This window comes from Aulonocara sp. 'chitande type north' Nkhata Bay, linkage group LG5 (genome assembly GCF_057382095.1).
Source record: "Aulonocara sp. 'chitande type north' Nkhata Bay isolate Kocher_YH1m ecotype deep benthic linkage group LG5, A_spYH_male_GT1.1, whole genome shotgun sequence".
Taxonomy (NCBI): domain Eukaryota; kingdom Metazoa; phylum Chordata; class Actinopteri; order Cichliformes; family Cichlidae; genus Aulonocara; species Aulonocara sp. 'chitande type north' Nkhata Bay.
The window spans coordinates 42,435,039-42,461,758 of NC_141348.1; the positions used below are offsets into that span (position 1 = coordinate 42,435,039).

Sequence of the window (26,720 nt, forward strand, 5' to 3'; positions counted from 1 at the left end):
GCCAGACATCTAACTATGAAAAAATTACACTCCAAAATACCCCGGGCTTCTGACAAAACAACCTGGGCTTAAGCCCCGTAAGCCACCCCCACGCTCCGCCCCTGCTCTGGATCAAAACATAAACAGACCATCCATATTGAAAGATAAAAGGAGCCGTCCCCAAAAACGAAGAATACCACCTGCTAATGTGGAGGAGTTGTCACTGCTATTGGATACTTTGCTGGAACACAGTAAAGCTGTGGGTTGTTATGACATAAAGAATGTATGGACATTTTAATTCTGTTTTTATTTCAGTCTCCAAATGAGGAGAAAATTGATTATGAAAGAGAGTGACAATTTTACCGCATATTAAATATTTTACATCAAAGAATTTACTTAACATCGTCCACCATGCCAATGTCACACATACTGCAGATGTACATTCTTATTAGTCTTATTAACTGTGCATAATCTAAATATTTAGCCAGACTTGTCAAGAACATGGAGTCCTGTACATTTGAATCAATCTCCAAAATATTGGAAAAAAAGTTGGACAAAAATATGAAAAAGTACTGAAGAGCTATCATGTTCATGATCAGAGGATAATACAGCTGCTCTCATATTTCTTTTTTAGAGCCTCTATTTCTTCCTCATGCGTTTTCTCCAAGTCCTTAATTTGTTCTTTGAGAGATTTTTCTTTGTAACTGGAGAGTTCATCCAACTGTTTGTAATCTTTACTGTGTCTCACGTCTGTCTGCTGCATTTCTCTCTCATGTTGTTGTTTCAGTTCTTTTATTTCCTCCATGTGTTTTTCTACCAGAGCTGTAAAGTCTTTGGTGTATTTCTGTCTGAACTCGTTGAACTCTTCAGCCTGTTTTCTGGCTTCTTCTTCATATTTTGTCTTCATTTCTTGCAGTTTTTTCTTATAGTTTTCCTCCAGTTCTTTCCGCTCTCTCTCCTCTTGATCTCTTCTCATTCGATCCTCTTCTTTTCTCTTGTTTATATATTTTTCTTTTTCCTGGTCGTATTCTTCTTGCATTTTTGTAAGTTTTGCTTGTTTCTCTTCATTTTCTTGATGTCGTTTGTCCCACCACTCACTCCTTTCCTTTTCCCACTTCTCTCGTTGGTTTCTCATCTCCTCTCTGCTTTGTTCCAGCTGTCGGTCAGTTATTTCCTTTTCCTTTGATTCTGCCTTTAGTTTTTTCTCCAGATCTATACGCTTTTGTTCCAACTCTTGTTGTTGAAGTTCATCTTGTATTTTCCTTTGGCGGTCCTCTGCTTCTCGCCTTTTCTGTTCACTTTTTCTCTGTTCACGTTCATTCTTTATGTTATCCTTCATTTTTTTAAGTTGTTTTTCTATCCGTTTTCTCTGCCATTCAGTTTCCGCTCTCTGTTCTTCCATTCTTTCTTCCATTGCTTTTATTTGTTCCTCATGTTTTTGTTCAAGCTCTTCTTTCTGTCTCTTCATCTCCTCTTCCTTCTCTTTTAGGATCCTCTCCACTTCCTTCTTTATTGCCACCTCAGCCTCTTGGAACATCTCGCTGGTGTAGCAGCTGCCTCCATTTTCGTGCACCATTACCTCAATCTTTGTCAGCAGCTCACTGACCTGAGCCCGATTCTTTGCATCATTATTATTAAAGACATGATATCTGTCTCCACAATCATGAATCAGTTTTTGTACAAATTCATCACAATCATCTTCTATGTAACTCTCAAATGTTTGACCTTTCAGTTCATCTTTCCTGGTAAATGTAACGATGATGAAATGTTGTGAATTTTTCCCAAAGTATTTCTTTATCAGTTCAACAGTTTCTTTTTCTTCGTTTGTAAACCGGCCGATTGATAGCACCAGTAAGATCACATGAGGTCCAGGAGCCAACATGGTGATGCATTTAACGAGCTCTTGTTCAACTTCATTACTGGACAGACTCGTGTCAAACAGACCGGGGGTGTCGACCACAACAACAGGACGTCCATCAACCTCTCCTTCTGCTTTCTCACAGAACTTTGTCACAGACCTCCCGCTGGGCTTAGATTTAAAATGTTTTTTCCCCAGAATGGTGTTTCCAGTTGCGCTCTTCCCACTGCCAGTCTTTCCAATCAGAACCATCCTGAGACATTCCCTGTTCTGATTTCTATCATCAACACACATGGCCCTTTCTTTTCTTAAATCCATTTCAGCTTTAAGTCTTGTGTTAATGTTTTTCTGTTCTACCACTCTCTCCATCTGAGCTAATATGAACATGTCTTTTGTGAAGGATTTGGGTCCTTTATCTCTCACCTTTTCCACAGCTTGGACCAGCTGTGGGATCTGCTGTTTGTCATTAATGTTGAGAACAACAGATCTTCCTCCACAGCTCTCACAGAGCTCTTGGATGTCCTCCTTGTCTTTTAGAAAGTTAACTACAGCTGGATGTGTAGGATCTGAGTCCACAGTGAACAGAATCATGGAGAAGTCATTGACTCGAGAGCTGAATGTGTTCTGGATGGTCTCTAACTCTCCCTTGTCTTCATCAGTGAGGGGAGCCACAGTTAGGACCAGGATGAAGGCATGGACACCCTCAGGATCACAGAGGGAAATACACCTGAGTGATTCCTCCATCACTGCCTCCTGAGGTTTTTCATACAAGGCAGGCAGCTCCACCAGGGAAACCCAACGTCCACACACCTCTCCCTGATGTTTAACACACTCTGATGAGTTGGAGTCTGAATGAAGCTCAGTCTGACCTAAAATGGCCTTGGCTGCTGACGTCTTCCCTGCTCCTCTCCTCCCACACAGAACCAGGTTTAGAGCTGGCTTGATGAGTTCAGACGTCAGTTGTGTGGTCTCTTCAGTGAACGTGAGGAATTTTCCTTTATTTTCATTCACAATGTCCTCAATCTTCGCCATTAACTGTTTGTGGTCTTCCTCAAACATGTTATAGAATTTTCCTCCACAGTCCCAGAGGAGTTCATTCACACAGGAACTCATTGGGTTGTCATGTGTGTTGATGACCATCGAGTGTTTAAAGGCATTTTGATCAAACAAACTCAGGATGACCTTCAGAGTTCTTCTGTTCTCTTCAGTGAAATTAGAAGGTTTCACTAACAGCAACAAAACGTTTGGTCCAGGAAGGGAAAGACTCACACAGCTTCTCATCTCTTCAATAATTGCTTTCACAGTCATACTAAACATGTCTGGGGTTTTCACCACTGTTACTGGTTTTCTTTTCCATTCTCCACGAGCCACCTCACATTGCTTGTTCGGGTTGAATTTAGAGAACTGAAAGTGTTTTTTCTGCATGATGAATTGGCAGAGCGTTTTCTTTTTGTCCTCACTTTTTCCAAATATCACAATTCTGAGTCCAGGTGCTGTAAATTAACAAAAATACTAAGATTAAGATACCAGCAAGCATATATATATATATATATATACACATATATATAAAATGTGATTTACTTACACTGTTGGGAATATTCACTGGGAGCTTTGAGTTCTGTAAAAGACAACACAGCCTTATTTCAACAGTACAGGAAGTATGATTCCAAAGTGATTTATAGTCATTTTACAATTTCCTGTTTCTCTGCAACTGACGAAGGTTGCATGGACCAAAACTGTGTAATACAAATAATGATAAGCAGGGCATTTTGGTGAGGTTATAATATACGTCTTTCACTAAGATTTTTTCTCTCCTATGCACCTGTCATCAAATCAAGTGTGCAGAGTTTCCTAAATTTGTTGTTTGAAAAAATGCAAGTACAGAAAATACCAGGAAGCCAGGAAACATAGAAGAGAATAAATCAGCAGAGATAAGACAAAAGGAGTTAACAAAAGCACAGAGGACAAAACACCACCAAAGTAAAACAGAATGTAAGTAAACAGATGGCAGAATCACTTACATATGAACTTAACACAGAAACAAAAACGCAGTCTTGATATATTGAAGTAAATAAACATAGAGACAAGACTAGGGTAGACATGGGAAGATAAGGGAGCCAAAAATACAAGGAAATATAATATAAACTGAAACCAGGAAAACCAAACCTGGGAAACATAAATAAACAGAAACCGCAGGAAATACTGACAAGAGACAAAACTTAAAATACTGGGTCCTAGACCCAGGGATCATGACATAAACAATAACTTACCAATTTCCTTTGTTGGACCAAATGGAAAGGTTGATGTTTTTTCTTGTTTGAGGTTTTCCTGCTCAGAAGCCAGACCTGTTGCTGCATCCTCAAATACATCCCAGACCAGGTGTCCATTGTTCTCTTTTGCAATTTGAACCAAGCGTGTTAGCAGCTCTGCACGTTCGAGGTTCTTCAGCTTCAAATGTCTGTATTTGCATTTTCTGATAAAGTCCTTTAAGGGTTGATCTTCTTTCATGAAAGCTGAGCTCTTCTCTCTGGGAGTTGATTTCAGAACCAATGAATGATCAAATGATTGATCACTGAATTCTTCAAGGACTTTGCAGAGCCTCCGATTTTGCTCCTCAGTGAAGTCTTCAGGCTGTAGAACCAACAGGAACACGTGAGGTCCAGGAGCAGAGAGCCTCACACAGGTTTCTACATGCTCCTTCAGTTTGGCATCAGAAATATTGGGAAGCAACAGGTCTGGGGTGTTAATGACAACTATTCGTTTTTCCTTGAAGGGTGTCCTGAATTCCACACAGCAGTCTGGTGCTTTTTCAGTACAGAACTTCTCCTGTCTCAGTATCATGTTCCCCACTGCTCTCATCTCTGACCATTTGTTCCCCAGCAGAACCACCCTCAGCTCGGACACTGGGAAGAAAAGTAAATCACTTATTTCCAGACAATTAACTGAAGAGAAGCAGAACAGGAAATTAATTAATTTATCTAATTAAGTCACAAAGTTTTGTACATATACAAATAGCATAAATAAACAAAGAGAAGAGAAGAGTTGTAAACTCAGAAAGACAAGAAGCCTGCCTAACATGCAAGGGCAGATCATTCCACAACAGGGATATTTTTCTTCCACACACATCTATAAAAATACACATCAAATAACAGATACATTATCACACACAGTCATTTAGGTAGAAGCACATATACGGACACAGAAGAACAGATACAGAGACCTGCACCCCAACTCGCATGCACATGTAACACACACCAAGCTACATGCCTACATGCACCCCCAAAACTAGACACTCTACAGACACATGAGTTACACATATGCCTACATTCACGTATAAATTTCAATTTAGAAACAGTGTCCACATGTGGATTTGGTATCAGTGTTTAGGGAGAGGTTAATGCACAATGTTAGTACAGTTTCAGAGAGTATGACGTGTGACCTGTGACCACTGGGGGGGGGGGGGGGGTTTATGTGTTCATGCTGGCGACAAATTGTTTACATCAGCGCAGAGAAGGCCTCTGTGTTCAAGTATTACCAGATATGCAACTGGGCCATATATAAGTTGATGCTGGCAAATGTTTCTTTGCTATTCTTCACAGCCTGCAGAAGGAAACCGGTGCACATAACAGGCATATCAAACTGACTGGGAAGTTATAACTATAGTGTAAATGCAATGGATACATTAAACATGCATCATTACAAAAACTTACATGTTAGATATTAATTGAAAGGTTTTTTTTCTCCCCCTTAAGAGTGGCTCAAGAGTTGAGAGTTCGCCTTGTAATCAGAAGGTTGCTGGTTCGAACCCCGGCTTAGACAGTCTCGTCGTTGTGTCCTTGGGCAAGACACTTGACCCGTTGCCTACTGGTGGTGGTCAGAGGGCCCGGTGGCGCCAGTGTCCGGCAGCCTCGCCTCTGTCAGTGCGCCCCAGGGTGGCTGTGGCTACAATGTAGCTGCCATCACCAGTGTGTGAATGTGTGGATGACTAAATGTGTAAAGCTTTGGGGTCCTTAGGGACGAGTAAAGCGCTATATAAATACAGGCCATTTAAGTCAGGGAATTAAAATCAATAATTCTCGCAATAAATGCATTCATTTCACTACACAGTTGTTTTAATACCAACGATAAAAACATTACATGGTACACCTCCATCACACATAGATATACATTTTACACAGACTTACTGGAAGGTAGCAGGAATTGAAAGCTGGAACTCCGTGTCAGTGGTTTCATATCATCTGTGAGCACAAGGACAAAGACACATTTTTAGCACTGGTTTTTAAATTATGATTTAAACAACTATGGGGGATTAATACTGCTTGTGTGGTGGAGCAGCACCAAAGCAGAAGCTGAAATATTTTCTCATTGCTCCGGTCTGAGTGACCTAGAATCCCTGAACAGTTGTGGACTTATTATATTATATGTGTGTGTTCTGCACTGCTGATATTCCTGTGGTCCATGTTTGTGTATTGGCATCGTGACAGGCACCTTCAGGCCTGGTGGGTGTGGCCCTGCCAGCTGACCGGTCACACCCAAGGATCCTCACACACACACCTGGCGCTGATCAAGCCTCGTCGGAGGAGCTACAAAGCAGTGTGACTGAGAGCTCCTCGACGCTGGATTGTTGGCAAAATCAGTGAGTGCGAGTCTGTCGCCTTGTATTTGTGTGTTAACGGCTGCCTCTGTGGATTTTCCAGCAGGAGTGTGGGAACGGGAAAGCAGCGAGCACAAGTTTCACGGGAGCGGAGACACGGAGCACGGGCACTGAGAAGGAGTAGGAGACGCACGAGGAATTTATTGTGTACTATTTACTCCGCTGTAAATAAATGGACTGTTTGCATTGCAGAGTCCTGCATCTTGGGTCCTCCTTCCCCACCCACAGACTGTGATAGAACGATCCAGCCATAATGGACCCAGTGGACTCAAGTGTCACCTCAGAGGAGGAGACGCTCGCACAGCTCTGGGGTTACTGCCGGAGCATAATCTGGACGGTAGATCCTCACAAGAGACACATACAGGTTGTGTTTTTTGACAATTTCCTTTCATCCACTACCTTCAGAGCAAATCTTTTTGACATTAACAAACTAACTCAAATAGTCACTAGTTTGAGGGCAGGTTCTAGTTTGGAATTATTTGGCTTGGGCGGCCCGGGCAAGGAAAATTCGGCTGCCCTTGTAGAAGCTCTAGCCGCCTGGTTTTTCACGCATCGGCGGCCAGCTTTTCCGTCGATGCTTGCTGCACAACTGTTTGATCCTCCATTACAGAAGAGATGTTGTCCTCACCATCATCACCCCATCACACTTCAACCCACTCCAGCGGCTTCAGCCGGGCCAGCCGGCGATGGTCCAACAGTGTTCATCACTGCTGTGAGTAGGGATGGGTATCGTTTAGGTTTTATCCGATACCGGTGCCAAACCGGTGCTTTTGAAACTGTGCCGGTGCTTAAACGGTGCTCAAACTGGTGCTTAAAGAATGGAGAACACAAAATTGGTCCAAAAACCTCATGTTCAGCTGTTTTTTTTTTTTTTGTAAAAAGATAACAATGTTAGCCTTTTCTGCAGCTATGGGGCATATATGGTATCACTCTTGGCTGGAAGCAGTGCTTAAACAATGGAAAAACACAAACTTTGTCCAAAAACCTCTCATGTTTAACTGTTTTCCACTTTTTCTTTGGTCATTTTAGCCTTTTTGGCCAGGGTGAAGGGAGTATCTGCCATCAAACAAGAAGACAGCTATCAAATACGGTGCATTTCTTGGCTTTAAAAAAAACCCGCTATGCGTCGCCAGGTGTTTCATCGGATTTGAGGTGTTACCTCCTTTGACAGTATCACAGTATCAGCTTAAAGCACTTGTTGCTGCTGAGTTTGCATCTTTTGCTGTGAAGTACAGCCAGACTTTTGACCGCTTCGCCTTGGGCATTTTTAATCTGTAGCTCTGCTCTAACAGAACGTACGTACCTGGACCCGCCTACTATCCTCGGAAACGTAAAATGATTGGCTAGAATCTAAAGTGTATCACAGCTCAGGAAAATAAAGCACCGAAATGTGCGCTGCTTTTCGGTCTGGTTACTACCGTTTATGTCTGAACCGGTGCCATCATGGCACCGGACACCGGTACCCATCCCTAGCTGTGAGTAAACCTGACTCAGTTGTTTCACTAGATCCTGTCATTAAGAATCTAAACGCAGATGAACAGGACGGGACAGTTTCCTTTAACGCGGCCCCGCCTCCACGGAGGAGACGGCGCCCGCACCGTCGTCATACCACCTTTCCACTTACTCCACTGGCTTTTGAAGAACTAGTTGACTCTGGGCTAGCCGCACAAGGCGCCGCAGTGAGTAAAACAGAATCTGTTAGTGGTGAAAAAGACAGTTTCATCTGAACCCAAGGACCGCGCCCAGTCGGTGAATGGTAAAACAAGGCCCACAATGGGGAATAAGCTTAAAAATTCTGATTGGCCAAAAGATGAACATGAACTGACAACTAATTCTGGGTCATTAATTAGTGTAGAGAGTATTGAAAACCGTTTTCCTTGCTCCCCATCTGAGGATGAAGCCTTAATTTTAGAGGCTGTTAACCCTGAGTCATTGGACTATGAAAGTGTAAATCTAAAAACTGTTTTTGTGGCTGCTGATCAGCTAGAGAGTCCATTGCTAGACAGCCCGGTGTTAGAGTTTTTTTTCAGCCCAGCATGTAACTCAGTCTGCTGCCCCACTATTCAATTCAATTCAATTTTATTTATATAGCGCCAAATCACAACATAAGTCGCCTCAAGGCGCTTCATAGATACAGAGAAAAAAAAACAACAATCATATGACCCCCTATGAGCAAGCACTTTGGCAACAGTGGGAAGGAAAAACTCCCTTTTAACAGGAAGAAACCTCCGGCAGAACCAGGCTCAGGGAGGGGCGAGGCCATCTGCTGCGACCGGTTGGGGTGAGAGAAGGAAGACAGGATAAAGACATGCTGTGGAAGAGAGACAGAGGTTAATAACAGATATGATTCAATGCAGAGAGGTCTGTTAATACATAGTGAGTGAGAAAGGTGACTGGAAAGGAAAAACTCAATGCATCATGGGAATCCCCCGGCAGCCTACGTCTATTGCAGCATAACTAAGGGAGGATTCAGGGTCACCTGGTCCAGCCCTAACTATATGCTTTAGCAAAAAGGAAAGTTTTAAGCCTAATTTTAAAAGTAGAGATAGTGTCTGTCTCCCGAATCCAAACTGGAAGCTGGTTCCACAGAAGAGGGGCCTGAAAACTGAAGGCTCTGCCTCCCATTCTACTTTTAAATACTCTAGGAACAACAAGTAGGCCTGCAGAGCGAGAGCGAAGTGCTCTAATAGGGTGATATGGTACTACAAGGTCATTGAGATAAGATGGGGCCTGATTATTTAAGACCTTGTATGTGAGGAGCAGGATTTTGAATTCAATTCTGGATTTAACAGGAAGCCAATGAAGGGAAGCCAAAACAGGAGAAATCTGCTCTCTCTTTCTAGTCCCTGTCAGGACTCTTGCTGCAGCATTTTGGATTAGCTGAAGGCTTTTCAGTGAGTTTTTTGGACATCCTGATAATAATGAATTACAGTAGTCCAGCCTGGAAGTAATAAATGCATGAACTAGTTTTTCAGCGTCACTCTGAGACAGGATATTTCTAATTTTAGAGATGTTGCGCAAATGGAAGAACGCAGTCTTACATATTTGTTTAATATGTGCATTGAAGGACATGTCCTGGTCAAAAATGACTCCAAGGTTCCTCACAGCGTTACTGGAGGCCAAGGTAATGCCATCCAGAGTAAGAATCTGCTTAGATACCATATTTCTAGGCTTTTCAGGGCCGAGTACAATAACCTCAGTTTTATCTGAATTAAGAAGCAGAAAGTTCGCGGCCATCCAGGTCTTTATGTCTTTAAGACATTCCTGCAGTTTAACTAATTGGTGTGTGTCATCTGGCTTCATGGACAGATAGAGCTGGGTGTCATCTGCATAGCAGTGAAAATGTATGCTATGTCTTCTAATGATGCTGCCTAAGGGAAGCATGTATAATGTAAACAGAATTGGTCCTAGCACTGAACCCTGTGGAACTCCATAATTAACCTCAGTGTGTGAAGAGGACTCTCCATTTACATGCACAAACTGGAGTCTATTAGATAGATATGATACAAACCACTGCAGCACAGTACCTGTAATACCTACAGCATGTTCTAATCGCTCTAATAGGATATTATGGTCGACAGTATCGAACGCTGCACTGAGGTCTAGCAGGACAAGCACAGAGATGAGTCCACTGTCAGAGGCCATAAGAAGATCATTTGTAACCTTCACTAAAGCTGTTTCTGTGCTGTGATGAGCTCTGAAACCTGACTGAAACTCTTCAAATAAACCATTCCTCTGCCGATGATCTGTTAGCTGTTTGACAACTACTCTTTCAAGGATGTTTGATATGAAAGGAAGGTTGGAGATTGGCCTATAATTAGCTAAGACTGCTGGGTCTAGAGATGCTTTTTGAGTAAAGGTTTAACTACAGCCAGCTTGAAGGCCTGTGGTACATAGCCGATCATTAGAGATAGGTTGATCATATTTAAGATCGAAGAATTAATTAATGGCAGGACTTCTTTGAGCAGTTTTGTAGGAATGGGGTCTAAAAGACACGTTGATGGCTTGGAGGAAGTAATTATTGAAGTTAACTCAGAAAGATCAATTGGAGAAAAAGAGTCTAACTTAACATCAATGGTACTGAAAGTAGCTGTAGATAATATTACATCTGTGGGATGATTACTGGTAATTTTTTCTCTAATGATAAAAATTTTATTTGTGAAGAAGTTCATGAAGTCATTACTAGTTAACGTTAAAGGGATGGTTGGCTCAAAAGAGCTCTGACTTTTTGTCAGCCTGGCTACAGTGCTGAAGAGAAACCTGGGGTTGTTCTTATTTTCTTCAATCAGTGATGAATAGTAAGATGTTCTGGCTTTGCGGAGGGCTTTCTTATAAAGCAGCAAACTATTTCTCCAGGCTAAATGATGATCCTCTAAATTTGTGACACGCCATTTCCTCTCCAGATTACGAGTCATCTGCTTTAGGGTACGTGTTTGAGAATTATACCACGGAGTCAGGTACTTCTGATTAGAGACCTTAGTTTTCACAGGAGCTACAGTATCCAGAGTCGTACGTAGTGAGGAGGTGAAAATATTAACAAGATAATCGACCTCTGTTGGGGTAGCGTTCAGATAGCTGCTCTGCTCTATGTTGGTACAGGGCATTGAAGATGATAACAGTGGGTGGATTATATTCTTAAACTTAGTTACAGCGCTTTCAGAAAGACATCTACTGTGATAAAGTCTACTCTCCACCGCTGTGTAATCAATTATTGTAAATGTAAATGTTATCAGGAAATGATCAGACAGCAGAGGGTTTTCAGGAAACACTGTTAAATGTTCAGTTTCTATGCCATATTTTAAAACAAGATCTAGAGTGTGATTAAAGTGGTGGGTGGGTTCTTTTACATTTTGAGAGAAGCCAATTGAGTCTAATAACAGATTAAATGCCATGTTGAGGCTGTCATTTTTAGCATCTACATGGATGTTAAAATCACCCACAATAATTATTTTATCTGAGCTCAGAACTAAATTAGATATAAAGTCTGAGAAATCAGACAGAAACTCTGTGTAAGGCCCAGGTGGACGATAGATGATAACAAGTAAGACTGGTTTCTGAGGCTAAGCATCAGGCTTTCAAATGAATTAAAAGTCTGTCTTGGTCTTTCATTAATTAATAGGCTAGTGTGAAAAATTGCTGCCACACCGCCCCCTCGGCCTGTGCTTCGAGGTTTCTGGTAGTTAGAATGACTCGGGGGTGTTGATTCATTTAAACTAACATAATCATCCTGCTGCAACCAGGTTTCTGTAAGGCACAGTAAATCGATTTGTTGATCAATTATTAAGTCATGTACTAACAGAGACTTGGAGGAGAGAGACCTAATATTTAATAATCCACATTTCACTGTTTTATTCTTTGGTTCAGATGTGGATACTTTATTGTTCTTTCTTTGTAATTGTTTATGTTTAAGTTGTTTGTTGATGGTTTTTAGTTTGTTTTTTGTCTGTTTGGGAGCTGACACAGTCTCTATGGAGATGGGTTTTTGGGGGGGTAGCAGGAGGAGAGAAGCTGCAGAGAGGCGTGTAAGACTGCAACTCTGCTACCTGTAGCTCAGTCCTTAGTCCAGTCAGCCACACATTTACACCCTCAGCCAGAGGCCGATACACCTGCTTGTCCCACATCAGTCCCCGGAAGGTCAGAGGGGCTGCTTCAGTTGTCATCTGTTCCACCATCCACATCCGCTACTCTGACACTACATCCACCGCCTGCAGCTGCCGCATCACCTACATCACCTTCGGCTCGACCATCTGTAGCTGCAGCACTGTCAGAGGGGCCCGCTCCACCAGTGGCGGAGCTCAGCGAGCGGGAGGAGCCCTCACTCCCGGCAGAGGAGCTCAGCAAGCGGGAGGGACCGGCTCCGCCAAAGCTTGAGGTCTGTGTGCCAGAGGGACCTCCACGTCCAGCGTGCCCTCCACGTCGTCCACGTCCAGCGTGCCCTCCACGTCCAGCGCGCTCTCCACACCCACGTCCTGCACGACCAGCACATCGGCGATCATGTGCCATTCTACACTGTGGCTCACCGGAGCTGCAATGCCGCCGCTGCCAGACCTGTGGCAGGCCCCCTGAGCTGCAACAACGTTGCCACCGAACCCGTGGCTGCCGCCAGATTGTGTTACTGTGGTCACTAGACCCGAGGTAGGCTGCCTGAACGTTGTTTGGGGTACTGTTGTGACGCCGCTGCTGGAGGCGCAGCTGGGGTTTTGCAATGTTTTGGACTGGGATTCTGCTTACCAGACTATTTTTGTTTCGGCTCTTCTTTTACTGCTGGTTCAGTGAATTTTGGTCGGCGCAACAGAACCTGCAGCTTCAGAATCTGTGAGATGTCGGCTTTTAGCCCCGATGGCGTGTCCGTGCAGTCAGGTAAACAATCTGCACTTTGTGTTAACATCTTTGTGCGGAATCTGTTTTCCAGCTCTCATTTTCTGTTTTAGCGGTTTGGTGGTTTTTGAAATAGTTTTGTGAGCTTTAACCTGAGATTCTGACGTTTCTGGTGTAACCGAGCACTCGTGAGTGATTCCTGGAGGTTGATGGCAGTCCCTACGAAAATTATTGTTAAAGTCCCAGTCACATCCATCTGTTACTCCCTGACAGCCCCTGTTGCTATGAAAACGTGTTTTCCCAAATCAGCTGGGAAAAACCTCCTTCAGAGGTTCAGCTTTGGACACTAGCATATTGCTACCACTATGGTTGATCAGAAAGTTCTAGATCAACAATCAAGTACAAGCAGGAGGTTACTTAGAGGCGTGGTATGACAAGTTTCATGAATATTTTTGTTTTTGGCAGGCCTTTTACCTCCTTACCATCAGAGTGAGAACAAACAGAACCCTATAATTTTAGAAGACTCTGCTTAACCTTCCAATTATCTGATTACTGCTCAGTCGAAAGGGATATTTAGTCAAATGTACTAGATGTCGGTTAACTTTAAAGAAATGGAAATACCAAGATGGTGGATGCGTTAGTGATGCAAGTTGATGTTATACTAATTTTATGCTTTGCACAGCTTATAGTAGTGCTGTTTGGTTTGGTTTTTAATTGTAATTATTTAATGTACAGAAAAGAAATCATCCATTCACTGATCCAACTAACCCCATCCATCCACCAAACCAGCTGTTAGAAATAAATCTTTTAGAACAACCTTCTAAAACCTGTGTTTACATGTGCACACCATCAGATGTTCTGTGAGCTTATGTATCCACCTTCAGTCTGATTTATTTTTTAAATAATGCTTTGTTACAAGGATTTAAAGAATGACTGGACTTACCAGTTCCTGCAGTTGCCATTGTGTGACCTTCACCCCTAAAAACATTTTCAAGAAAGAATTATTAATAACATAATTAGCAAGTTTTAAAACAACAAAAGGGAACTTTTACTTATGTCAGTGTTCTGTGATCTGGACAACCTATGAAGCCATGTCCTCCGACTTTTAACTATTTTCACAGAATTTAAAACAGACAGACAGACAGAGAGACACACACACACACATATAGTATACACGCACACATGCATATAGTACACACATATAGTACTATATGTGCACACAGATGGATGTAGTTGGTCAAGTTCAGTGTCAGCTGACAAGCCAAATGGAAAAACAGACTGCTCATTAAAAATGTTCTGCAGCTACATTGGTTGAAATTCAGTTTTCACATAAGAGTGCTGCAATAAAGCTGTAAGCAAAGTGACTGTAGCAGCTGACCTGTGCAATGTGTAGAAGCACACTAAACATTCTTTACTGTCAAATTATCAGCCATCCGTGTGTTAATAAATTGTCCTGTTCTTTGGAAAATGTTGCCTGCTGACCCAAGATCGGTTCCATCTGTGTTGACATTCAAAACCAGACTCAAAAGATTTTTGTTCACATAGGCCTACACTCAATTTTTTTTTTTTTTTTGTTCAAGTTTTATTTTGCTGTTTTCACTCCCTTTCACTCCCTCCCGTTTTTCTGTATTAGGCACACTGAGTTCATGTATAATGAAATATGCTGTATAAATAAATTTACTATTACCATTAATGAATGTTAAAACGTGAATTAACTGTGGTGTATCACAGGTGTATTTTCAGTTTCTCTGAACACTTCAGTGTGGCCTAGTCAAAGTCCTGACCTAAATCAGACAGACTCACAGATACTTGATTGCAGTTGTTGCTGGGTGGCCCAACAAAGGGCCATCAGGGGGCGATCACTTTTTCCACACAGCATCATGTAGATTTGCATTTTCTTCCCCTTAACAATAAACACCTTCATTTAGAAACTGCATTCTGTGTTTACTTTTGTTAATTTTGTCTGATATTTTATTTTTTTGTTAATGTGAAAAATGTACAAAAAATGGGAAATCTGGAGGAAACACCTTTTCACACTATCTGTAACTCTCTGAATTCACCAGAGAAAACATAAGGTGAAGAGTATGGGCTCAAATTGTGGTCATAAATATTTTGTTCTTGTAAATCAGGATATGTGTGTGTGTGTGTGTGTGTGTGTGTGTGTGTGTGTAAAAGGAATTTGTGTGTATGTAAAAAAGATTTGTGTGTGGACTTATGTGTGAAACTCTGCACTCAAGTTTCAAGTTACAAGTATGAATTTTGACCCTATTTTTTTTTTTTTTCTTCCTTTCATCTGATTGGCCAATGTCATGTCAATCACAAATTTAACTATCCAATCAGAGAACAGATGGGTTTGGCTTTTGGAGGGGTGCTTTATGGAGCTTCAAGTCCTTGAAGGGAATAAATGCCCTTTTGAATGCCAGCTCAGCGTTTTCCTTCATCACCAGGAAGGAAAACATTCTGTGGTCGTCTCAGTTTGGTGATTTTTCTGTCACAGGTTTATGTGCTTAATACAGGGACCTCCAGAGCCTTTTCAACAGCGCTGCGGACCTCTGGGGGGTAGGGGGAGGGGATACATGATTTTATTGAACATTTGAAGAACCAGCAAAAAAAACAAACTCTTGTAGAGGACATAAAGTCAGAGATAGAAAAGACAAGGAGCAGGTGCATCTAGTGCAGGTAGAGCTGCTGCAAAAACCCACAGAGCCCAGCAGCCAGCAACAAATTCTGGATCCTTTGCTTTTAGTTAGCAGTTAGCATTAGCAGCACATGCTGCGTCCGATGTGAAAGGACTTTTATGCTGCGCACTGTGACTCACAGCAATGGTCCCAGGTCAGCCCTGACTTTGTGTTAAACTAATCATAAAGTAATAATGGTGTTTCTAACCACTGATATACCACAACTTTATCCTTTCAACAGCTACTGAAAGTTAGGGGATCTAGCATCTCTCGGATATTTATATAGAGATCCTCCAGCTTAAAACTGTATTACCCTTCAAGGACCTGCAGTTCAAACAAGCGCCCCTCCGACAGCCAAACCCATCTGTTCTCTGATTGACATGACATTGGCCAATCAGATGAAAGGAAGAAAAATAGGGTCAAAGTTTCACATGTATTTTTTGGCTAAGTCCACACACAAATCTTTTTTACGCACACACAAATTCTTTTTACACATACAAATCCTGATTTACAAGTACAAAATATTTATGACCACAATTTGAGCCCATAGAAGAGATGGCAACACAGTTAGAGAGCAAGCAACTATCCAAAAGGAAGAATGAAAATGAGACTTACAGGAGGCTTGCACACTTGCCCATCCTTGTAAGCAGCATGTAAGTGTGCAAGCTCCAGAGACGCCATAATGACAAATATGAAATGCCTGTATATACGGGTAAAGTTCAGGGACAACGAAGATACAGTGTACTCAATTCACCTCCCTGATTAAATCTCAGTAGTGGGCAGAAGTTCAGCCCAGCAACTGACGTGCATCTGCCCTGAAATCAACAGCTGCAGCTGCAGGGTTGTTCCACTTTACTGTCTTTCGGTGCAGGCCATGTTACAATAATAAATCACAAATATTAATCATTTTTCCAAAATTAGAAGTTCTAGCAGTTCCTGAAAATAACCAATAACAATATTAGATAAATTAAATGGAAATATTAGCACTAAAGTGGACGCATTTTGGGTGTGCTAAAATATATGTCAGTCAAATATGTACGCGGACGTGCCCGAGTGGATAAAACTACACCTCTACGCCATTTTCGTGTCAAATCCGCATTTATCTGAACTCACACTAAACCTGAAGTCATAAAGACGTCTTAAAATCAGGAGTTCAGTGAGATAGAGAAGCCTATTTCTGTCTCTTAGTTTAACAAAGCTGTTTGCAGCACATGCACCGTTTTATCAGCAAAAATGACTTGAACACAAACTCACCCAAGACTCTTCGGTCATGAGACTAATTTGTCCTCTTGTGCGGCCAGTAATCAATTATTATTAAACTCAATCAATATGTCCAACGCACTGACTTCATCCAGCTTTTTGTCTATATTTCTTTTTCGTTTTGAAACGTTCAGCTTGATTTGATTTGAAAGCGGAACTTATTACTGCGCCACCAACACTAATGAAAGTGAAAGTATTGACCAGGGGCGCGTTCCAATTTGCTTCGGAAGGTTCCTACTGAGAGACGTGACGCGGAAGTACCTGCGTGGTGGCCACAGTAAGAGCTGTTCCAATTCTCCAAACACTGAGGAAAGGAGCTTCAATGCTTCCTTTATTGCTTCCTGTAGCGTAGGATACAAGGAGCCATCCTTTATGAAAAGGGATGAGAAAATGCTGTCCCATAATTCATTGTGATGGATCATCTGACTATTTATGAAAACCAGCGACATAAGTTGCCCAGATCATGTAAATGTTCATTGTAACTGCATTTTCTGTTTCACCCATAAGCTGCTGATATATTTATGTTTTAACAACAGTCTGTTAAACTCTCAGCTGAACTCACACTGCAGAATAAAAACTTATTCTGCAGTGTGATATTTATTCTTACTGCTGAGTTGTTGTTGTAGCAGGCAAAACACTATATAAGCTCAAGATTGTAATCTATATTAACTATAAAAAAAAGTATATTTATTGTTCTGTATAATCAGTGTTCATTAGTAATGTCCTTTGCTTTAGGATTAATTTTTACTTTAGTCCAGGTCAGCTGGAATAAGTGACGACTGGAGGAAATTTTCACTGCAGTCACAGAAATCCTAAACAGGGAGAGAAAGGACGAGACACTTCACCCGTTGCCTACTGGTGGTGGTCAGAGGGCCCGGTGGCGCCAGTGTCCAGCAGCCTCGCCTCTGTCAGTGCGCCCCAGGGTGGCTGTGGCTACAATGTAGCTGCCATCACCAGTGTGTGAATGTGTGTGTGACTGGGTGGATGACTGGATATGTAAAGCGCTTTGGGGTCCTTAAGGACTAGTAAAGCGCTATATAAATACAGACCATTTACCATTTTTATTTTTATTATTCCTTTATTTATTCAGGTAAAAATCTCATTGAGATTAAAAATCTTATTTCTAAGAGAGACTTGGCATCATGGCAGCAAAAGTCAAAAATAAATGCACCACATAACAACATAACAATTAAACCAAATACAATATTCTGTAGATCTCGCAGATTTAGTAAGTGAATCAGAATCAGAAAGGGTTTTATTGCCAAATTTTGAGCAGGTTTACAACATTAGGTAATTGCTGCGGTACTTAGTGTAAACATACTGACAGACAATGCTTAAATAAACCTAAAAATTAAAATTAAAAGTGCTAAGTAGATAGATATATACATGAGTGCAGGTGGTGATCAGTGCCAAACATGGAATGATGCAGTGAACACAGTGTAGGGTCATGTGTCCTGGAGGTGTACAGGTCCTGCAGAGATGGGAGTCTGCAGCCAATCACCTTCTCAGCAGAGCGCACAACACGCTGCAGTGTAGAATTGCATCATCGTCCATGTTGGCAGGTTGAATTTCTTCAGCTTCTTTATGACGAAGGTGATGGTGGGCTCCCACTTCAGGTCCTGGGTGACGGTGGTACCCAGGAAGCGGAATGAGTCCACAGAGGTGACGAGGGTGTCAGTCAGGATGATGGGGGGGGGAGAGAGAGTGGGGCTGTGTGCTTCCTGAAGTCCACAATAATCTCCACTGTCTTCTGGGCATTCAGCACCAGGACACCAGACGTTCAACCTCCCTCCTGTAGGCAGACTCATCCCCGTCCAAGATGACAATAACGGTGGTGTCATCTGCAAACTTGATTAGATTGACAGACTGGTGGGTGGATGTGCAGCAGTTAGTGTACTCGCCCTGAGGGGAGCCGGTGCTGATGGTCCGGGAGTCCGAGACATTCTTTCCCAGCCTCACATGCTGCTTCCTGTCCGTCAGGAAGTCAGTGATCCACTGGCAGATGAGATCAGGCACCTTCATCTGGGAAAGCTTGCCTCGGAGATGGTCTGGAAGGATGGTATTGAAGGCAGAGCTGAAGTCCACAAACAGGATCCTGGCGTAGGTTCCTGGGGAGTCCAGATGCTGCAGGATGAAGTGCAGAGCCATGTTGATAGCATCGTCTACAGACCTGTTGGCTCTGTATGCAAACTGGAGGGGGTCCAGGAGGGGGGCCGTGAGGGTCTTGAGGTAGGAGAGAAACAGGCGCTCAAATGACAGATGTCAGAGCCACATGTCTGTAGTCATTTAGTCCAGTGATCCTTGGTTTCTTGGGGACAGGGATTATGGTAGAGGACTTGAAGCAGACAGGCACATGACATGCCTGCAGTGAGGAGTTGAAAATGCCAGAGCTGCCTGCACATCAACATCTGGCTAGATGTAAACAGCGGCCAAGATGAATGATGCAAACCCCCGCGGAGAATAAAACGGTTTGCAGTGAATAAAAAGGTATTCCAGAGAGGAAGAGCAGTGCTGAGCAATCACTGTTACATCTGTGCACCAGCCACTATTAATGTAGAAGCAGACGCCTATCCTGTGGTCTAACCAGACAGGGGCGGATCTAGAAGGGTGGCATGGGGTGGCAAGCGCCACCTTAAAATGATCCCTTGCCACCCCAGTTTTGCATATGACAGTGTTGTTTATTAAAATAAGATAGCATTAACAGTTTGAGCGTAGTTACAGTCAACAGTGAATATAAATGCTAAAACTGAATATATATATTGCATAGTGTTTCCCCCTCCACCATTAACAAATGGTTCAGCCCATAGCAGGACCGGTTTTTTTCTTGTTTTCAGTAGCAAGTAGTGATGGTAAATTTGATTGTTTTTACTGAATCGAGTTTTAATGAGTCACTCACCAAAGTGAATCGGGTTTTTCGAGTCATTTGATTCACTGAGTCAGTTGACGAGAGAGTGCAAAAAATGTTTAAAAGTTTTTACTTTTTATGCTTTTTATGCGCCACACGCACTTCTGCGCGCGCCTGTGTCTGGGACTGTCCTGTGTGTCTCGGGTCCGTGCTTGTGTGTTTAAAAATGTGTTAATAATATATAGTAAAATAGTAAAACTGCTTAGTTAAACTTGTGCTTTTGTAACGTTCAGTATGGCCAGACATACAGGTTGCATGCCTCGGGGGAAAACTTTATTTCAATTTATATGCATTTGTTTAATACGAACAAGGAGATTTAGAATCAAACTCAGAATCGTAAAAAAAACTCTCACGATCCCACCGCGGCTCCCAGCAAAAAAAAAACTCCTTAAAAAAACCCTCCGCGTTTTCTCCAAAACCCTAGAATAACTTGTTAGGTACCCCTCTATTCCCAAAACCTTATATTCGATAACAGGGGGAAGACACCTGAAAAAATCCTTAGTCTTTTTTCTCAAATTCAGCGCCCCGCGGCTCCCACCCCGATCCTTAGACAAAATAACCAGGGAAAAACTCCTGAAAACCCTCCGTATATTTCTCAAAAAAAACCCTGGTAGGGACCCCTCTATTCCCAAAACCTTATATTCGAAAACAGGGGAAAAATCCTGAAAAATCCTTAGTCTTTTTTCTTCAAAACGATCCCTCTTACTAGCTCTCTCGCAAATTCAGCAAAGTCTAAGTTCTCCCTTCGCTCTGACTCTGACTCTGATGCAGCCGCAGCCAGCGCACAATTTTTCCTTCTTGATCGCTCCACATCTGCTGCTTAATGATTCGGGCTCTTCGTTCGAAATTTGCGCCGGAGACCAACTCCGCCTCGCAGGCGTGCCTAACTCGCCCCGGTGCCAATCACATAACAATGGGGCGGCTCCCTTTGCACCCCGGTTAGCCAATCGGATACAGGTCCGATTTACCTTCTCAGCAATAGGTTTATTCTCTTACTGGCATTCAGGATAAATAATCTAACATTTAAGCTTAAATTTAACTGGTTTTTTTCTCTCAGAAAAAACAAGCAAGTTTTCTCTTTTTTTCACAAACAAACATGGCCGCCAGACCTACCAACCTCACTGTGGTCTCTCAAACGCCCGTAACTAGCTATAGTTATAGCTATAGCCTCCGCCACGCCGCCAGAACTCAGACGATTACATCTTTGCAGAGTGCAGCCAACAGCAGCTGCTAACCGTTTGGAGCAAAGATTCAGCCTCAACAATGGGGGGTTTTGGGGCGATGCCTTCAGCCTCCCAGAGGGTGAAATCTTTTTCTACCAGCTCAAAGTGGGTGAAAGTGTTGGTCCGCTCACATCGCGGATCGCTTTTACTTGCTCTGACTGGGCTGTTCTCACGCTCATCACGACCCCTGAAATACAGAAAAGCCTGCGGGAAACGAGCGCACCGCGAACCAGAGACCAGCAGTATCCAGTTTTCAAAGAGGCCTACTCGTTTCCACCATTCACCCAAGAACCCAATCAGCACCGGTCTGCAAACATACACCCAGTGGGAGACCAAGAGCACTCCATTTTGCAGATGGAGCTAGTCGACAAACAAGCGATCGAGCTTGCACAGATGATTTTATGTTGGACCTTACAAACACCCACTCCGGTGTTTTCAGCACATTGCTTCGGATTCCAACTCAGGACTGGCTAAAGATGGTGGATGAGAAGAATGCAAGAATATTAGAGCTTTTTAAGATGAGTAAAAGTACAACTGAGTTGGTCATGGTTGGAAATAACCCGCCACGCTCTACATAGCCCCCGTCCCTCATCCAGTCCCCCTTACCCCTGCCTCTTCCTCACTCCAAAATCTCAGGGACTCGAACCACAAACAGTAACTCTGAAGAAATCAGAGATAGTTTTTACTTTTGTCTTCATGTCGAGTCGACACGAAGGCTGTCTGTATTTGAGGTGTTCACGTCTCTTTTTAAAATCTCTCAGGAAGAAAAACTGTCAGAGTCATCAGCAGCTGTTCCGTTCACAGTGATGAAGTTTGTGCTGCTAAAACTCAAAATGATGGATTTAAGAACCAAGCTGCTGTCAAAATCATATTTTCAATGTCTATTTTATGTTTGTAGAGCAGTTTGTTATGTTGATTTTTAATAAGCGTGATACAAATATTATCTTATTTTTGATTCATGTTGATTACATCAAGTTTCATAATCGTAATTTTCATGATTTTTTTTTCTTCTTTTTTTGGACTGACATAAAAGCACCAAAGGTCATAGCACTTCAAACAAGTATGATTTTGTGTGTGGAAAATGCAATATTTACATGAATGCTCCTGAATAGAAAATTAAAAGAGAATACTTCTTCATGATGAGGACGGACGTATTTATGACGAGTGCGCAAAGGGGAAGAAGATTTGGTTGATCCTGTAAAAACTTCTGACCCTTTAAATAAAACACTCCTGATTCTTGTTGTGTGTCTGTGTCGATTTGTGTATTTTCAGATATTCATAAACTTCAGGCTGCCTCCACTCAAAAATGCAAAACGACAGCAGTGCAACACCAGACAGAACAGAACGACACAGACACAAGTGCAATAGAAACGTGCAACAACGTCATAACTGACGGACAAAATCACGGACAGCCTTCTGTTTAAATCTGGATGGCACGTCAGATACTCTAAGCCACACCAACCACGTGTTTGTACATTTAGAAGCATAAAAACGCAACAAAAACAAAAATAAAGCATCATTTTAATAAAGGCAGTGTTTATTGTTGTGATTTAAATAGAAAGCCTGTCCCTCAAACAGAAATGATTGAATAGCTCATTTTTACCACTACCCTCTAAAGTTAAACAGATGCTAGCACAGCTTCCTTTCCTTCTTGATCATTTTTAAGTTTGACTTTTTTATTTATTAAATTCTTTAAAATTTGAAGGGTTTTTCTCCCTGTTTGACACAACGAAGAAGTTCCAGGTTTCCCCAAAGAAAAATAATCATCTGATTTATAGAAAAATGATCCTTTGAGCTGGAGCGTGATTTATTAAAACACAGGTTTTTATATCATGAAAAATAAGGAAATGCTTAATTTCAGAGAAATCTGGTTTCAGAGCTTTCATTTGTTTATGGACTGATGTTTATGACTCAAGCCTTGTACAGCTGGAAACATCCACAGCGTGCGACACATTTAAACCCACAGGACTCGCTTCCTGGAGAGCACCAATGATCCCTATTAAATGTGTTTGACTCATTCATAATATTACAGTTCTCGTCCTGATTTGACTTTATAATATTACAGTTGAAGCTCTTATTGTGGCGGCAGCAGCTGACAGTCAGTTGGGCTGCGTGTTTCTGTCAGGAGCGTGTCTGTTAGTGATGTTTCCTCCGGAGATGATTTCCACGGTGATAGAGTGTCTTCTCCTGCTCGCGTGTCTGTCTGCTCACTTTGTCTGGAGTCATGTTTGGACATCAAAGCGGTAAGAAAACTGTTGCGTGACGCACTGGACTGGAATCAGCTGGAACAAGTGGACTCTGGAAACTGCAGTTTATCAGTGGAGGGTGGATAAGGAGGGCATCAGCATGCAGCCCAGTCTGAACCTTCATCACACGATGTCAGCCTGCATGGATCCCAATAATCAGTTCACATCAATACAGAAGCATTGACTGAGTTCATGTGATCACAGCCTTCTGGATTCTCACTACAGCCTAATCAAAGAGCTGCGCAGTGACTGAGGGTGTTGTCTCCGTCCCACAGAGAGAGCTTCTCTTACTCTGGATGCCATTACCTCGGCCTCCCGTAACACTGTGAGGAGTCTCAGTCTCACTGAGTGAGTGGAAAAACACCCACACAGTGAACATTTAACAGCCTTTGTCTCTCATAACTGACAGCTGTGTTCATATTCTGTTCTGTTTGGATTTAATGGACCAAATCCTTGAATATAATTGTGTTTCCTTCCTGCAGATCCTCCAACAGAAACAGTCTGTCTCACTAATACAGATCAGGACTTTAAATGACTGAAGTGATGAGATTTTGATCAGGACAGTGACTCATCTCTGATTTCAGGCAGTTTCACAGTTCATATCTAGTGTTGAAGTTTGTGGTTTGTTGGTGAAAATGTTTAAAGTCAGGTTAGAGATGTAGCTTGTTGTGATTTCATGCTTCACGTCCATCACCATGACAAACTTTCAACAACCTTTACCGACCTTTTGTGTATGCTGTCTTCAACTATCTTTGATCAGTCTGCAATATAAAAGAGGCAGCAGGATGCCTCAGTGGTTAGCACTGTTGCATCACAGGAGGAGCGTCCTGGGTTCAAACCTACTGCCTGGAGTTTGCTCGTTCTCCTCATGATGATTTTTCCTGCAGTTAAAAAAAAACATCCCAGGTTAGTCCTGTTCATCTCGACTCAGGATCTCTACTTAGGGAGTTTCTTCACTGGTTAATAAAAAGGTAAAACCAAAGCTATCTGATTATTAAGTGATGACGTGACGAATCCTATGGCTTTTGTATTGTTAACATGTTTAATGTTTTGTATTTTCTTCTATTTAATCTCAAAAAGCTCCTAAAACAGTCAGTGATCACTGTTGACCTCCCTCTGCTTTTATTACCGCTAATCATTTATTTAAGCTCAGTTTTTAAAACCTTAGGATGTAACTACAGCCCAGCCCATGCAGCAGTATATGAATGACTAACCTCGTATTGTGGATGGATTATCTCAGTTGTTCTCCTGGCTGAAGTTTGGTCCTTTTACAGCGTCCTGCCATGCGATTACATTTGTTCCTGACCACCGAGAACACTCACGTTAACTTTTATCGAGTGGAAAAAAAGTTAGCTTGTTTATATTATGCTAACATAGCTGTGTCGCTAGCGGTCACGTAGCACTAGGGTTGCCAACCGTCCCTTAAAAAACGGAATCGTCCCGTATTTAGAAACAAAAGTACACGTCCCGTATTGAGCTAATAAGGGACGCACTTTGTCCCGTAATACAGTGAGAATCAAAAGTAGTCTATAAATGTTAATGGAATTAACGCTTTGTTTGAAAACATAATTCCCAGCCCCTCTCCTGCTTTGTGACCAATGAGCTGACAGCACACTTATGACAATTCGAGTATGACAATTCAGATTACCGCTCATCTCATTGGTCGAGGAAAGGTCGCTTGCGGAGAAAATACCGGAAGACAACAGATGACCACAACAACAAGCATGGCCAACAGGGAAACAAACGCCGACACTGCGGTGCAAGTCTCGGACGACAGTACACCTAAAGCTGGGCAGACACTGTGCGATTTTTTCAGTCACGTTATTCAGCTCCTGCTCAAACTGCACGATTGACTCGCAGGGGTTAGAAGTTGGTAGGTCACGATGCAGGTCTCACACTATATCGCCCGATGCTCTGATGCGACCTGAGTGCTCACACTGTGCCTCCATAACATGAAGGTTATAACAGAAAATCTGTCGCTCTCTCTCTCTGTCTCTCACTCACACAGACACACCACCATCAACTTTGCTAAATTGCTAATGAAAAACATGATCAGGCAGCTGTGATTGAGCAGCATGTAAATCCAACTATTTTCACGGTTGTTGTGGTCGTGATAATTTTGTGATGCCACATCGAAAAGGCTCGGATGAGCTTTCCAAAGTTCTACAAGTTGTGCCTCCATCGCTTGTGTCCAGATCACACGCTGCACAGCCGTGCTGCTCCGTCTTTTTCACGGCGTTTACGTGTTTGCGCGCGAGCAGTGTGAGCGGCTCACGAGCGATTGATGATCGGGAGCTGGTCGTGAGGTGTTAATCACTTCTCGTTACCCCACGTATACTACACGATGCACGATGAAGGCCAAAATCGGTCCGATCACTCAAAAATCGGCTCAAAATGGGCCTAAAACCGCACAGTGTGAGCCCAGCGTTAGAGCAGCAATGTTTGTTCCCCTCAGAGAAAGGGAAGAATGGGAAAAGGAAAACACCTGGCTGGAAAAAGTTAATATGGGCATGTGCAATGAATATCAGCGCTATGTGGCCAGAAGTGTGATAATATAATTTATTTTGTGTAATAAACGACTGCAAGGATAGATGATTACAACAAATAGATGACTAATACATAAAAGTAATACATAGATGAATAATGATGATGAGTTATGATGCGTAATCATGGGAACAAGCGGGTTTACAAACAGGAGCAGCTGATTAGCATTAGAAAAGCTGAAATAATACCTCAACTGAAGCCAATTGTACTAAATGCACTAAATGTGCACTGTTACAAGAATATTTTTCTTTCTATTGTTTTCTATTATTTTAAGTTAAGCAGGACAGAGTTCTTTTAAAGAAAGATTTACTTATATTCTCAAAAGTTAAGCATGACAGGCTTCTGTTTAAGAAAGAGACCTGTTTTATTCTGTTAATGTTGTCATTTTGAGCTAAAAATAAATGGCTAAATGATCATTTGTTTCACATGTGTTCATATCACAAAGAATAGAATATGCATCTACTTAAATCAACTTCAAGTCAAATGGTTAAAAAAATAATTTCACACACAAAAAAAGAGCTAGAAAATTCACCACACTGGGAAGGGTGAAGACAACTGGGTCGCCCGGCCCTGGCCACGAGGTGTCCCTTATTTATTTTTCAGGGAGTTGGCAACCCTACGTAGCACATCATTATATACCAGCTAGCCCAACTTCAGTAACCCTACAAACGTCACTGCTGTTTAGTTTCTGTCTTCATTTATGCTGGAAGTGATAACAGAGCTGTAGTTTGAATTTGTTTCCAAAACCCCGCAGTCAGGACATGCTATATTGTATTTAGATAGAAGCTAGCGAGCTAACTCCCTGCTAACTTCTAACTCCGTTAAATGTCATAAATTCCGTTTTCATGGATGCCTGGATGTTAAACTCAATTGTTACACCTGGTAGAGCAGAACGCTGATCATTTTATTAAAGATGAAAGACTTTAGACAGTTTTTCAACTCTCAGTAATGCCATAGTGATCGTTTGATATATGGACCTGCAGCGGAGTTTAGGCCCAGACACGGCTAGTGACGTCAGACTGAACCATTGGATAGGCTCCCTGGAACCACTGACT

The 26,720-nt window shown here is 42.2% G+C and overlaps 1 protein-coding gene across 4 annotated transcripts; it reads right to left on the bottom strand.

Moving 5' to 3' along the window:
* Positions 1-6: 6 nt before the first annotated feature.
* LOC147331412 (uncharacterized) lies at positions 7-25,013 on the bottom strand. Of its 4 annotated transcripts, none has more exons than XM_086293688.1 (6): positions 24,336-25,013; positions 23,846-24,002; positions 6,022-6,075; positions 4,108-4,740; positions 3,423-3,455; positions 7-3,330 (listed from the first exon to the last, which is right to left on the bottom strand). In XM_086293688.1, exons 3-6 carry the CDS (start codon positions 6,068-6,070, stop codon positions 575-577), a joined length of 3,471 nt encoding a protein of 1,156 aa, XP_086149814.1. In that variant the 5' UTR covers positions 6,071-6,075; positions 23,846-24,002; positions 24,336-25,013; the 3' UTR covers positions 7-574. The 4 variants fall into 4 exon arrangements, with proteins under 4 accessions (XP_086149814.1, XP_086149812.1, XP_086149815.1 ...); XM_086293686.1 differs by lacking the exons at positions 23,846-24,002; positions 24,336-25,013 and adding exons at positions 13,753-13,787; positions 16,742-17,063; XM_086293689.1 differs by lacking the exons at positions 23,846-24,002; positions 24,336-25,013 and adding exons at positions 5,373-5,437; positions 5,548-5,846 and having other exon boundaries at positions 6,022-9,662.
* Positions 25,014-26,720: the final 1,707 nt, after the last annotated feature.